Source organism: Bufo bufo, chromosome 4 (assembly GCF_905171765.1).
Source record: "Bufo bufo chromosome 4, aBufBuf1.1, whole genome shotgun sequence".
Lineage (NCBI taxonomy): Eukaryota > Metazoa > Chordata > Amphibia > Anura > Bufonidae > Bufo > Bufo bufo.
In genome coordinates, this window is record NC_053392.1 from 491,117,777 (window position 1) to 491,133,538 (window position 15,762).

Below are 15,762 nucleotides of genomic sequence, written 5' to 3' on the forward strand. Positions count from 1 at the left end.
CCTTCTTGTGTTCTAACAATTCCATGACCTTAGAAGAAGAGTTACCTATATGTGGTATTAACCTGTGAATGCTAGCAGTTGTAGAGTGTACTTGGACGTTACTTAAAACAAGGTGTCTCTTCAGCCTGATATGACAAGTGGTGGCAGCCAAGATTGATTAGTTTTGGATGACTGAGTGCTGAAAAGGGAGGTCCAGCGTGACCCTGCAGGCTCCCATCCTGAATTTAAGTCTGTGATCCTGACTGTCATCAATATCAGATCTGTCAAGGTCAGACAACTAGCGGCTTTGCCCGGTGTCAGAAATTATATAATAGACAGAACTAGAAGCAAAAGGCTCCATACCCTGTGTAGTTTCCTCAGGATAAGGCCTCTTGCACATGAACGTATTTTCATTCCATGTCCATTCCTTTTTTTGCGGACCGTATACGGAACCATTCACTTCAATGGGTCCGAAAAAAATATGGAAGGTACACAGTGCGCATGCGCCGGCGGGATATCGGCCAGTACACTGGATGACGTAAGAGGCTTACAGGGCGGGCCAAGCAACAGGCTGGGGAGGGGTTATGTGAGAAGAAGGATAAGCGGCCTGGGCACTTACAGCCCGAACGCCGCCCCTGGGCACTTGCGAGCCCTCATTTATATATGAATAAAACTCAGTTTTTGCCCCTGGTGGACATCCAAACAAAAAGACAAAGGTACCATTTGACTGAACTATAGTTATGCTATAGTGCTAAGTAAGTGGTCTATAAGGGGAAATTGTGGTGACAGACTCCCTTTAATAAAAGTTAATCAGAAAGTTATGTGTACCCCGAAATGTGGCCATTAAAAACTACAACTTGTCCCACAAAAAACAAGCCCTCATAACGCTAAATAGATGGAAAAATTAAGTTCTAGATCTTGGAACGCAACGATTAAAAAAAAGGAAGAAAAACGCTTGGTCAGTAAGGCCCAAAACAGGCTGGTCACTAAGGGGTTAATCTGCAAAGGGGCAAGGAGAAAGTGAATCTTTCCATGGAAAGTTCTTTTCATAAAGTCTGAATGGGAATGACTTAATCTCTGGGCGTCCAATGGTACTGATATGTCATCAGTCGTCATGGCTGAATACCCCTTTAAATTCCTGCAACCAACCTACTTTATTTTAGGAAAATTTCTACTCCTTCCTTGTATGGCTCGGCTCTTAAGGTACTGATAACAGGTTGTGTACCTGGAACGTGCCAGTAGGTTCTTGTTGCTATACTGTCACCTCTTCAGACTTCTTGAGACGTCCTTAAATTGCATGAAATCATAGTAGCTGCATGTGCATATATGAAACAAAGGGTTATTCCCATCTCAGACATTGGAAGCATATCGCTAGGATATGCCCCAAATATCTGATAGTTGCGGGTCCCACTTCTGGGACCCACACCTATACATAAAACGAAGCCCACAAAGTCCCGGGGGAAGCACTGCGCATACGCGGCCGCCCTCCATTCATTCCTATGGGAAAGCCGAAAACAGCCAAGCACCAAGCTCGGCTATTTATAAAAGTCCCATTGAAATAAATGGGAGGCGTAGACACCACTCCATTTACATCTATGGGGCCTGACGGAAATATCCGAGCCAGCGCTCAGCTATTTTCAGCGCTCTCATATAAATGAATAGAGGGCGCACATGCGCGGTGCGTCCTCGGGGACTTTGTAGGCTACGTTCTAAGCACAGCTGCGGTTCAAAGAGGTGGGACCCGCACCTATCAGACATTGAAGGCATAACCTAGCCATATGCCCCCCAATGTCTGGGATGGGAATAACCCTTTAACTTACAGGAGTTATGGAGTTGGAGTCGCTCAGCAGAAATGTCATGGTGGCCAGGCTCTAAACCAGGGGTGCACAACCTTTTTTGGTCTGGGGGCCGCATTGTCACATCGCTCTATTTCAAGGGGCCGCAAATAAAAAAATGTTGGTCGGCGCTCATCTGCCTATTACACAAGCCAGTGCAAAGTGACTGGGGAGGAGTGATCACTGCCACAGTCGTGCTGCAGATAATCGGACATCTTTCATCCTGATAAAATATGCAAATCAGCCGACAAATGAGCAATTCCTTGTTTATCGACTGATCAGCTCCACGATTATACCGGCCAGATATAAGATATGAGCGCTCCTATGAACACTTGTTCCCAGTAATTGTCCCAAATATCGTGCTGCAGCATAGCCCCTGAAACCGAAGAGTTATACTTGCCTGCTCCCCACCGCTCCGGTCCTTCGCACTGCCTCCGCTGTTTACACCTGGCAGTGCATGGACATGGTCATACACCACTCCAGACAATGACTGGCTTAGGCGGTGATGTGGCCACAAGCAGCGTGTCACTGCTGAAGCCAGTCATTGACTGGAGCCGTGCAAGTGACCATGGTTATGCACTGCCAGGTGTAAACAGAGCGGGAACCGGAAGATGGAGGCAGCGGAGGCAGTGCAGAGGACCAGAGCGGAGTGGAGCAGGTAATTATGAATTTTCTATTTCAGAGGCCATGCTCCAGGCCTCATTTTTACCAGAAAAGTGGCGACATTTCCTTCCATCCTGCCTCCTATTTATAAATCAGCGGTTTCCTTCACTGCAGAGGACGGAGCTCCTGCCAATCCAGGTATAGGCGCCCTGCAGTAACCAGTAAGCACATTACCTTGCTAGTGGGGAAGTAGCCTATTGGTTAACGCTTGAATGACCAGGCCCGAAAAGGCCTTAATGACCAGACACTTTTTTGTGATTTAGCACGCGTGGTGGTTCAAATGGTTGTAACTATCTTATTTGTTGGACTACCAAGATAATTTTTGCAACAATTTTTATTTGGGGGAAACTGTACAAAACGTTTTTAAAAAGTATATACTTTTTCAAACTATAGCTCCTTATTCTTTAAAGAGGACCTTTCACTACAATAAAAAATGTAAACTAAGTATACAGACATTGAGAGCGGCGCCCAGGGATCTCCCTGCACTAACTATTATCCCTGGGCGCCGCTCCGTTCTCCCGGTATAGGCTCCGGTATCTTCATATGTTCAGCTCAACTGGGTGGAGCCTGCGGTGTCTCCTTCTCCCAGGCTGTAGCGCTGGCCAATCGCAGTGCTCAGCTCATAGCCTGGGAGTTTTTTTTTCTCTCAGGCTATGAGCTGAGCGCTGCGATTGGCCAGCACTCCAGCCTGGAAGAAGGAGACGTTGGCAGGCTCCACCCAGTTGAGCTGAACATATGAAGATACCGGAGCGTATACCGGGAGAACGGAGCGGCGCCCAGGGATAATAGTAAGTGCAGGGAGACCCCTGGGCGCCGCTCTCCATGTCTGTATAGTTAGTTTACATTTTTTTTATTGTCGTGAAAGGTCCTCTTTAAATATGCAAACTGACACCAAAATAAATTATTATAATTAATTCTCTATTTTGTGTATTTTGATATACACTCACCTAAAGAATTATTAGGAACACCTGTTCTATTTCTCATTAATGCAATTATCTAGTCAACCAATCACATGGCAGTTGCTTCAATGCATTTAGGGGGGTGCTCCTGGTCAAGACAATCTCCTGAACTCCAAACTGAATGTCAGAATGGGAAAGAAAGGTGATTTAAGCAATTTTGAGCGTGGCATGGTTGTTGGTGCCAGACGGGCCGGTCTGAGTATTTCACAATCTGCTCAGTTACTGGGATTTTCACGCACAACCATTTCTAGGGTTTACAAAGAATGGTGTGAAAAGGGAAAAACATCCAGTATGCGGCAGTCCTGTGGGCGAAAATGCCTTGTGGATGCTAGAGGTCAGAGGAGAATGGGCCGACTGATTCAAGCTGATAGAAGAGCAACGTTGACTGAAATAACCACTCGTTACAACCGAGGTATGCAGCAAAGCATTTGTGAAGCCACAACACGCACAACCTTGAGGCGGATGGGCTACAACAGCAGAAGACCCCACCGGGTACCACTCATCTCCACTACAAATAGGAAAAAGAGGCTACAATTTGCACGAGCTCACCAAAATTGGACTGTTGAAGACTGGAAAAATGTTGCCTGGTCTGATGAGTCTCGATTTCTGTTGAGACATTCAAATGGTAGAGTCCGAATTTGGCGTAAACAGAATGAGAACATGTATCCATCCTCTGATGGCTACTTCCAGCAGGATAATGCACCATGTCACAAATCTCGAATCATTTCAAATTGGCTTCTTGAACATGACAATGAGTTCACTGTACTAAAATGGCCCCCACAGTCACCAGATCTCAACCCAATAGAGCATCTTTGGGATGTGGTGGAACGGGAGCTTCGTGCCCTGGATGTGCATCCCTCAAATCTCCATCAACTGCAAGATGCTATCCTATCAATATGGGCCAACATTTCTAAAGAATGCTATCAGCACCTTGTGGAATCAATGCCACGTAGAATTAAGGCAGTTCTGAAGGCAAAAGGGGGTCCAACACCGTATTAGTATGGTGTTCCTAATAATTCTTTAGGTGAGTGTATAATATGAAAAGTTTCATGTGAATGGGGCAGTAATGGTAACGGTTTTGATTGGTGTGGTCTTTTCTTTTATGTATGAATTTTTTTTTTAACTTAATATATTTCTGCTACATAATATGCCCCCCAAGAGGTCATAAAAAGACCTTGGGGGATACTTGTCACTTTTTTAGTTAAAAAAAAAAAATTAATCATTTTTTTTACTTTTTTTAAAATATTTTTTTACGAAAGACTTCCGGTTCCGGCGCTCGCATGTGAGGCAGCAGGAGAAGAGAGCTCCGTGCCAGTGAACCGATCACAAGACCGCAAGGCTTTGCAAAGGGGTGTAATCCCCGCTCACCTACCGGGTATCTCCTCCGGAGTGGATGGAGAAGTATTTGACCAGGAGTGGCACAAGTGTGGGAAGTCCGGCACTGCGCAGACACGCAAAGACTGCAGCTGAGGGAGACAAGATGGCGGGCGCTGCAGACCGCCTCATGCGCTCAGCCAGGTCCTCATCCCAGCCCCCTCCTGCCACCCTGAGGGCCACCGAATCGGTAACTGATCTGCAAATGCTCGACCAGGAGCCCGAGGTACTACAAGGGTTAGGGGTTGGATGTAAAGCCCTAGCAGTGGAAGTCGCTAAACTTTTGGCCCCAGATATTAAAGCCGCGCTTGAGGCCGCGGTTGAATCCACGCTAACACAGCTACAGGCTGATGTCTCCAAGCATTCGTCCCAGATATCTGAACTGGAAGACAAAGTCAGCTCACTAGAAAGTGACCTAAACCAGACGCAGATGCAACTACAGGCAGTGCTGAGATCTACTGCAAGTATCCGAGACAAGCTAGAAGACCTGGAAAACCGATCCCGGCGTAGTAATGTCAGGATTATAGGACTACCAGAATCAGTACCTGCTAGCCAGCTGGCTTCGATTTGCTCGGTGGATATACCTAAAGCCTTAGGGATACGCAGCCCCTGTGTTGTGGAGCGGGCACATCGGGTGGGCCCAGTGAGACCAGATCAAAATGGTGAACACAGCGGTAATGATCAACTTGCAAGGCCCCGTCCCACCATTGTTAAATACTTAAACTACGCTGAAAAAGCAGATATCTTAGGACACTTCAAGAAAAGAGGGAAACCAATTGATGTTAGAGGCTATAAGGTTCTGCTATTTGGAGATTATAGCGCTGAAGTCTCGAGAAGGAGAAGGGCTTTCTCAATAATATGTTCAAATCTTGTGAAAAAGAAACGAAAGTTTGCCCTTATATATCCGGCGGTACTGAAAGTATTTAAAGATGATGGCTCAACGGAGACTTTTGAAACACCAGAGGAGGCAGAGAAAAATATAAATATGTCGACCATGGAAGGCACAACAGAACGGTCCCCAGAAAGGATTACTCCATCGTCACAGAGAGACAGGCCAGCCTCACAAAGGCCGCGTTCACCACGCCGGCGAGGGAATGGGAGCCGAAATTATGAGGACCGGCGTTCCAGAAGGGACTAAAATGATAAATACCGGTTATGAGGAACTTTCTGATTCTACATGATGTGGTAGATATGTTAAAAAGTTATAATGCATGATGCAACGGGTCTATGTGATGTTTAACAGACTGACTATGTTATCTTAAACTTCCATGTCTCTCATGGGCGTAAACTAGCAAGCTATAAAGCTGAATTGCCTTAAATGACTGACTTGGAACTTTAACCAGAATGTCTGCCTAAGTTCTGTGTGAAGGGCTCCTTTATTTTTACTATGCAAAGGTTCTACAGGCTAACGGATTGAGTTAATATATAATCTGTTGGATTGGAATACAGGAGGTGGAGAGATAGCGAAATCTCTAAAAAGGCGAGAAAAAAGCGAAGTCAGAAATTTATAAGTTCGTAATCACACTTGGTGATAAAAAGGTTATTTTGTTTTTCAGTTGGGAAGGGAGGGAGTTAGGTACTTATAGCACTGCAGACAATCTACCCTCACCTTGTAAGAGGAAAGAGTGAGGTATCAAAATGGTCAACTTAGTTACCTGGAATATCAAGGGTCTACGCTCTCCACATAAGAGAATGATGGTTCTACGCCATTTGAAAAAATTACACGCGGATATCGCTTTGTTGCAAGAGACGCATCTAGAGGCAGCAGATTTTAAGAGAATGCAGAAACTTTGGGTGGGAGAAGTGATAGGATCCCCATCTGATGGGAAGAAGGCAGGAGTACTTATACTGTTGCATAAAAAACTACATTATAAAATACTGACAACGGAGGCAGATGACAGTGGAAGATTGGCCACCTTAACACTTGAAACCCCTGCAGGGACATTATCAATTTATAATGTTTATGCCCCTAATGCGCAAGCAGGCCCTTTTATTGGGAACTTAGAAAGGAGGATCCTACAAGACCCCAATAACTTGGTATTAATAGGAGGGGATCTCAACATGGTACATTCGACCCTGGAAGATAGGAAACGAACAAAGATAGGCATAAAAGATAAACAGAGCATACTTCCAAATATGTTGAAAGTTACTAAATTAACGGATATCTGGCGGAACTCCAACCCTATGGAACGGGAGTACACCCACTTCTCTCACTCTCAATCTGCTTGGTCCCGGATAGACTACTTCTTAGGATCCAATTTATTGACCTCCAAAGTGAGTGAGGTAAAGATTGAGGAGATGGTGATTTCTGACCACTCACCAGTATCATTGAGACTGAGAGAAGTCACTCCAAAAGGTCAGGATATTTTATGGAGGTTATCAGGTTACTTAGCCATGGACGAAACTTTCAAGTCCAAACTATTAGGATGGTGGTGGGAATATAAAGACACGAATGGACAACACCAGGATAATCCCCCCCTTTTTTGGGATACGGCTAAGGCTGTATTAAGAGGAAAGATCATTTCTTACACTACAGCCCAAAAGAGGGATATACGCTCTAAAGTATTAGAGGCCACAAATAATTTAAGAACTCTCTATACAGATTTTCAACAAAATCCCACAGAAGCAAACAAAACTAAATGGGTTACGGCTAAACATAATTACGACCATTACGCAGAAAGGGTAGAAAGGATCCATGCTGACCACTCTTCGGCTTATTTCTTCAAGTTTGGTAACAAGTCAGGTAGATTATTGGCCAGGCTTGCACAAGGGAGAAGAACACAGATGCCACCTCCCAAACTTCAAACAGAGAAGGGAGATATATCTAGTGACCCAAAAATCACCCTGGAAATTTTTAAAAACTATTATGAGAAATTATATGCCCAAGATCCATGTGATATTGGGGAAGGTTACGCCTTCCTAGACTCTGTCTCTTTGCCGTCTGTTGAGGAGCCGGATCTATTAATGTTGAATGGTCCCATCACGGAACAAGAAATCAGCTTGGTGATAAAATCATTACACAATGGGAAGGCCCCGGGACCCGACGGTTTCCCAGCGGAATTTTATAAATCCATGGGCCCAGAAATAGTTCCTAGCCTGTTAAGATTATTTGAGTCTATTATTCAAACTCACAAGGTGATGCCATCAGGAAACTTGGCACATATTAAATTGATACCCAAGCAAGATAAAGACCCAACTCTTCCGGGGTCATATAGACCCATCTCCTTGATTAATCAGGATTTGAAGATCCTAGCAAAAATAATGGCTAACAGACTAGCTAACATTATGCCCAAGCTCATTGGTCCACACCAAGTCGGATTTGTAAAAGGCCGGTCAGCCACAATTAACATACGCACTGTTCTGGTAGTGCAGGACTGGCTCCTCAGGAGGCGGCAGACGGATGAGATGGGAAGAGAGGCTCTCTTGGCTTTAGATGCCGAAAAAGCCTTCGACAATGTAAATTGGCAATGGTTGGATTTAGTTTTAGATAAAATAGGAATTCAGGGCCCTTTCCGGGATTTTATCCATGCAATCTATACCGCACCGCAGGCAAGGATTTGTCTTCCCGGTTGGTTGTCGGATCGGTTTCATCTCTGGAAAGGAACGAGACAGGGGTGCCCACTTTCCCCACTTTTGTTCAACATTGCTCTTGAGCCACTTGCTAAATACTTGCTGAGTTCAGGGGTTTATGAAGGAATAAAAGTGGGGAATAGAGAGATTAAACTGACATGCTTTGCGGATGACATGCTATTATTTTTACATGATCCCACTAAAGATCTGCCAAAAGTCCTAGAGACCTTAAATAAAGTGCAATCTTTTATGGGATACAAGATTAATGTGGCTAAGTGTCAGTTGCTACATATAGGAAAAGGAATAGGAGTGAGGTATGATGATGGTCTGATTACTGTGGCCCGAGACCATATAAAATATCTGGGTATTAAAATAGGCAAGTCCCCAACCAATATGTACAAATTAAATTATGACCCCTTGATAGCTAAAATTACTCGAGAGTTACAGAAATGGCAGGAACTCCCACTGACATTATTGGGAAGAGCGAGCCTTATTAAAATGACAAGTTTTGCCAGGCTCTTATATCCGTTACAGACGATACCGCTCTTATTGAGACACACAGATGTTAATAAACTACAATCCGCGTTTATAGCTTTCCTATGGAAAGGAAAAAGACCCCGTATTGCATATAAGAAACTTTGCCTTCTAAAATGGGAGGGGGGTTTGCAATTACCTGATATTTGGGGCTATAACTTGGCAGCACTTTGGCGGTATATACGAGATTGGGTGGGAGGAACCTCACATTACACTGATAGGGCTTTAGAACAGGAACTTGTAATGCCACATGAACTACATGCTCTGCTGCACACAAAAACTCCATTACTTCCAGAGGGAGCCAAACAGGCTCTGATACTTAGAGATACAATAGCGGCGTGGAAGCATATCAGAAAATTATATAAATTGCCAATTTATGTCTCATCTTACATGCCGCTGTGGTCCCTTCCAGCATTTCCGCAGGGGGGTTCCAATAGATTGTTCCAAGAGTGGCGTAGGAAAAATGTGAGGAACCTGGGAGATCTTCTGACGGTAAACGGTCTAAAGATGCTTTCATGGGAAGAAGTGCAATCCAAACACTCGATACTCCCCAATCAGTACTTACAGTATTTACAGATAAAGACATTCTGCGCAGCCCAATCGAAAACATTAGGTACTGAGACAGCCATTATTAGGTTCGCCAGTTTAATGAATCAAGGGAACAATATGGACTCTATTTCCATAATATATAAGAAACTGATGAATATCAAACTCGAAGGGGCTGCGCAGACAGTCTTCAAGGAATGGGAGAAACAGGTAGCTGATGATAAACTTACTTTTAAGATAAGAGAAGGGATGGATAAAATAAGATGTGCTATCAGTAGTGAACACTGGAGAGAAACCCAATTCAGGATAATCCACAGGGCAACATATGCCTATAACTTGTCTTACGATAATGCACCAGCGCATTACTTGAGACACTGCCCCAAATGTGATTTGCATAAAGCTGACCTTTTACATGGAATTTGGGGATGTAGTTCACTTAGACCGTACTGGGAGCAAATTTGTGGTTATGTCAATGACACCTGGAAAGTCGAAGTTAAGGATGTACCCCAACAATGTGTATTCCAATATATTCCCAGGGACCAGGAAGACACTGACGCATCCATAGTGGGCACTAGGGGACCTCATGTGATATTACTTGCGGCAAAAAAATGCATATTGAGGAAATGGCTTCAACCCCAGCTGCCCACTCTGGATGAGGTCATCGGCACGGTGAAAGTGCTCATGTATATGGACAGACTAGATGCGGAGCGCAACAAGGAACTATCCATACGATCTTTTATTCATAAATGGAGACCGTTCATTGAAAATTTGCTTACAATGTATGAAAAAAAAGAAGTTATTAAACCATTTGTTGATACTACATGGTACATGAAGGCGAAGCTGGCAGGTAGTTTGGGAGACCTCTTGATATAGTTCAGGATGTTTTAGATTGTCTGTGGTGCTATTCTACGCTGTTGAAGATTGTATAGAGAAAGGAGAATGAGGAGGTCGAGACCATTAAAACTAATTCTACTTCTAGTAATAACTGAAACATGTCAGAACGTCATTTAATGAAAATCTAATACCAAAATGATACTTTGGGTCTTGATTGACTTTTTGTGTGGGGGAGGGGAGGGAGGGTTGAAGGGGTTAAAAAAAAATAAAAAATGAGATCTAGGCCGACTTTTCTGTGGTATGCTCTGACTATTGTTAAATCTACATTTTGTAGCTTGCAACTGTCATATTTCCTTGTATGGAGTATGCCATTGAATGTACTGTAATACTTTCTGTACAATGTTATCAAGTGCCTGATTGAAATAAAAAATCTTATTACAAAAAAAAAAAAAAAATATTTTTTTACCACATAATTTGTCCCTAAGAGGTCTCTGAAAGACCTTTGGGAGACAATAAGTGACTTTTTTTTGTACTATTTCCACTGCAACTGGAGCATCCAAAGGAGCCCCAGTTACAGGGAAACCAGCCTGCTGCGGAGGCTTTGTACCAGGGCAGCGCTCCTCAGTTCCCGAGACACCCAGAGATCACGTGATCGCTGGGTCTACACTGCAGAGCGCTCATAGAGGAGAAGGCAGAAGCGCTAATAAAGCGCTTTTGTCTTCTCCTCGGCTCCCCCGCTCTCACTAATAGCCGGGGACCCTTTCTGCTCCTGATACAGTGCAGGAGCAAAACCTGTGATCCATCTGCTGTGCGGTGTGCTCTGTGCAGAAACACAGCTGATTGCAGGATCAGCTGTGTTTCAGCCCAGCAGGGCGGGGGCCGCAAACCATGGCTCTGGGGGCCGCATGCGGCCCGCGGGCCGCAGGTTGTGCACCCCTGCTCTAAACAGACCCAATCTAGCTGAACTGACATCCGTGAGGACAGGATACATCATCTCAAGTCTGTTTTAAGTCATACACACGAGCTGTTGTCTTCTAGTTCCAGTGCATGCGCATGAAAGGCTGGGTGTGCTTTCACCAGAAATCCTCTTCTGATAGGCTAGCAGCTTGTGACGCATATGCAGTGCGCTGAAAAAGCTGATGCAAGTGCACAGGGCCTTACTGTGCATGTGATGGAACCAGAGAACAACAATACGTGTGCAGGATTTAGAACAGGCTTCAGATGACATATGCTGTCCACAGAGGTATCAATCAAGCAGGTATGTTTATAGCCTGAGTACCATGACTCTAAGGAGCAACTTAACCGCCCTGAAACCTACACGTGGTCATTTAGACAAGGTAAGCTTCTTACTTTAATCAAGAACACCTTTATATACTGTAGCTAAAGAAAGCAAGTGGTGGTGCGCTCCATTTCATCAAGATACCATCATTATACACATCTTTATGATCACGTTCAAACTTTTCTCCCCTGAAGAACAATTTATCTGAACTGCGGAAACGGGTTGGAACTTTAGGGAGAGTTGTTGAAGAATCTTCAGGGCCACATAGGCGACAGTAGAGGGTTTAGCCACTAAGAGGTGGGGCCACTCCTTTCGGGGCACGTGCTCTGCTTGTACGCAAGGGCAGCCTCAGGGGCACAACAGGGACAATCCTGTATGAACCCAACTTCAAGGTGACTTCACTTACTTGAACTCGGAATCGTGAGTAAGATGGGTCACACGACTCATGAAGCATAGTGGCCGCATCTATCTACATCATTTTTTTTTTTCCCTGTTGTATTGTCATCTATAATGTCATCATAATTGCAGAAAAATACTGTCCTGCACTGCCAAATGTACTGTAGCAGTGTATCCTACAGAGAGGGGAGATATGTTTGGAAGGCTTATCATTTTATCTTCTTGGTTCTTTCCCAATTCCCTGTGGCTTAAAAAGGACACCTACATACACTGCGTGCAGAATTATTAGGCAAATGAGTATTTTGACCACATCATCCTCTTTATGCATGTTGTCTTACTCCAAGCTGTATAGGCTCGAAAGCCTACTACCAATTAAGCATATTAGGTGATGTGCATCTCTGTAATGAGAAGGGGTGTGGTCTAATGACATCAACACCCTATATCAGGTGTGCATAATTATAATCATAATTTCCTTTGGCAAAATGGGTCAAAAGAAGGACTTGACAGGCTCAGAAAAGTCAAAAATAGTGAGATATCTTGCAGAGGGATGCAGCACTCTTAAAATTGCAAAGCTTCTGAAGCGTGATCATCGAACAATCAAGCGTTTCATTCAAAATAGTCAACAGGGTCGCAAGAAGCATGTGGAAAAACCAAGGCGCAAAATAACTGCCCATGAACTGAGAAAAGTCAAGCGTGCAGCTGCCAAGATGCCACTTGCCACCAGTTTGGCCATATTTCAGAGCTGCAACATCACTGGAGTGCCCAAAAGCACAAGGTGTGCAATACTCAGAGACATGGCCAAGGTAAGAAAGGCTGAAAGACGACCACCACTGAACAAGACACACAAGCTGAAACGTCAAGACTGGGCCAAGAAATATCTCAAGACTGTTTTTTCTAAGGTTTTATGGACTGATGAAATGAGAGTGAGTCTTGATGGGCCAGATGGATGGGCCCGTGGCTGCATTGGTAAAGGGCAGAGAGCTCCAGTCCGACTCAGACGCCAGCAAGGTGGAGGTGGAGTACTGGTTTGGGCTGGTATCATCAAAGATGAGCTTGTGGGGCCTTTTCGGGTTGAGGATGGAGTCAAGCTCAACTCCCAGTCCTACTGCCAGTTTCTGGAAGACACCTTCTTCAAGCAGTGGTACAGGAAGAAGTCTGCATCCTTCAAGAAAAACATGATTTTCATGCAGGACAATGCTCCATCACACGCGTCCAAGTACTCCACAGCGTGGCTGGCAAGAAAGGGTATAAAAGAAGAAAATCTAATGACATGGCCTCCTTGTTCACCTGATCTGAACCCCATTGAGAACCTGTGGTCCATCATCAAATGTGAGATTTACAAGGAGGGAAAACAGTACACCTCTCTGAACAGTGTCTGGGAGGCTGTGGTTGCTGCTGCACGCAATGTTGATGGTGAACAGATCAAAACACTGACAGAATCCATGGATGGCAGGCTTTTGAGTGTCCTTGCAAAGAAAGGTGGCTATATTGGTCAGTGATTTGTTTTTGTTTTGTTTTTGAATGTCAGAAATGTATATTTGTGAATGTTGAGATGTTATATTGGTTTCACTGGTAAAAATAAATAATTGAAATGGGTATATATTTGTTTTTTGTTAAGTTGCCTAATAATTATGCACAGTAATAGTCACCTGCACACACAGATATCCCCCTAAAATAGCTAAAACTAAAAACAAACTAAAAACTACTTCCAAAAGTATTCAGCTTTGATATTAATGAGTTTTTTGGGTTCATTGAGAACATGGTTGTTGTTCAATAATAAAATTAATCCTCAAAAATACAACTTGCCTAATAATTCTGCACTCCCTGTATAAAGTGTTTTAGTACTTTTACAGACATCATTACATTCATACAAGTAAAGAATTTTGTTCAAATTAAAAATGAAAATGAAAATAAAATCATTAACTACTTACCAAACCCCAAGAATCAGAGCCAGCTCTTCCGCACACAGATCAGGCATCTGGAACTGATCTGGATCTGCTAACTTGATTTTATTAAGGACCGTGTCATCCTGTAACTCATGGTTCTGTCAGTGAAAAGATCATAATTAAAACCATAAATGTAAGATACTGCAACATCACACAACTATTCTTGCAAAAATTTGGTCTGGTTACAGATAACTGGATAAAGCCTGGCCTTCTTGCCCTAAAACTAAAATCCAAATAGATAATACAGATACAAAACTGTCTGAAAGCGTCTCACGCAGCTAGTAATTCTTGCTTGCAGACAAAAAATATTTCCCTGGGATCTATGGCTTTCTTCACAGATATTGCTTAACTAAGCTCTATTCATGCTATTGCTTTTCCATTTCTGTAAAGGGCTCCATTATATCTGAAGGCAAGAATAGTGCAATTTGCAGGCCTATCCTGATGTAAAAAATACAGGGATCAAGGGGATCAAACAGCACCGTATGAATGCAGAAGGAAATATGGAAGTGTCGGAATAATGAACTCAAAGATGTGGAACAACAGTGGAAAACAACCTAAATATTAGGATTATGCCACAAGTTACTCTTTATTGCAATCTTTATGTAGAGTGACTTTTTGTGCCTTTCATCAATCATATTACATCAAAACAAATATTACTGTGAGAGGTCTCCAATATCTACTGTAACCTCTGGTCACATCACGTTGAGAGCTTACGTCAGGAGTTCTACCAAAGTATACCACTGACGGAAGGCTGAGATCCATCCCAATGTATAGACATACAGACAGGTTCCCATTGTACACAAAAAGTATACCACACTTTACATGCTTGTTTGCTTTTTTGTACTACATTGTTTTATAAAGGGACCTAATAAACAAGCCCTACAGAGGCCAAAAGCACATTCCCATCTCCTATCAGTCCCTATATATGGACCAATTTCACAGGTAGTTTGAAGATACAGAGGGGCCATGATATAGATTTTCACACCGGTTTATACTTTGTTAATACTAAAATCGGCTGCTTAGGTCACATTCACTTATAGGCTTGAAATGTGAGTTGGCAATGTATATATATCCTGTGTATATGGACAAGAGCTATGTGTCTGAACATCGTTCTTTGCCAGCCCTAGCCTTTGAGAACCAGGTGTCCTTCTGTTAAATTAACCTACTAAATGTTTAATCTCACTAAGACAATCCATACCTGTAGACCTTTATAGACCTCATAGAAGAGTTTCCCACTTGGGACAACCCTCTGTGAGCCAAAATGTAAGCCCACAAAGAGTGCCACACACTCTAGCAGACCCTCACTGATCATGAGAAGGGGGATCTCATGTCCATGTATGAATAGAGCAACAGGTCGAGCTTGTGCACTGCTTATACATTCATTGCCTAAAGGACCTCTGGGGATCACAGAGCACAGCAAATGGCTATTTCTGGCAGTCCCACGAAGAGTGGATGCAGCAGTAGCGTGCGCGCTAAACAGGCCACTTCATTCCTATGGGGACATGAGACCTTTATTTCTGTGTTTGCCGGGTGTCCCAGCAGTCGGACACCCACTAATCATATACCTTTCCCCTATCCTGTGAGTAGGGTATAAGTTTGTATTGTGGATAAAACCCATTAATACCGAAGGCCATTTTTCAATTCAATGATATGGTTATTCCCATCTTTTACGCTGCCTGGACAAATAGTGTGTACAGGTGCGGCCCAAGAATTAGCGGTGATCCACATGCAGACCACACTGCATCGTATTCAGCATTCCAAATTACACACATATTTCAGCATGTTTCACCTGTAAACACTACCTAGTTATTTACCGCATCACAAACCTGTGTCAAATCACAGTAAAA

The 15,762-nt window shown here is 43.6% G+C and overlaps 1 protein-coding gene across 1 annotated transcript in view; it reads right to left on the reverse strand.

Moving 5' to 3' along the window:
* The window catches only part of TTC27 (tetratricopeptide repeat domain 27), a 411,030-nt gene that overhangs the window by 273,046 nt on the left and 122,222 nt on the right, over positions 1-15,762 (reverse strand). Inside the window, exon 9 of the mRNA XM_040429555.1 lies at positions 13,901-14,013. Coding sequence (XP_040285489.1) covers positions 13,901-14,013 — 113 coding nt within the window. The remainder of the gene's footprint in view (positions 1-13,900; positions 14,014-15,762) is intronic.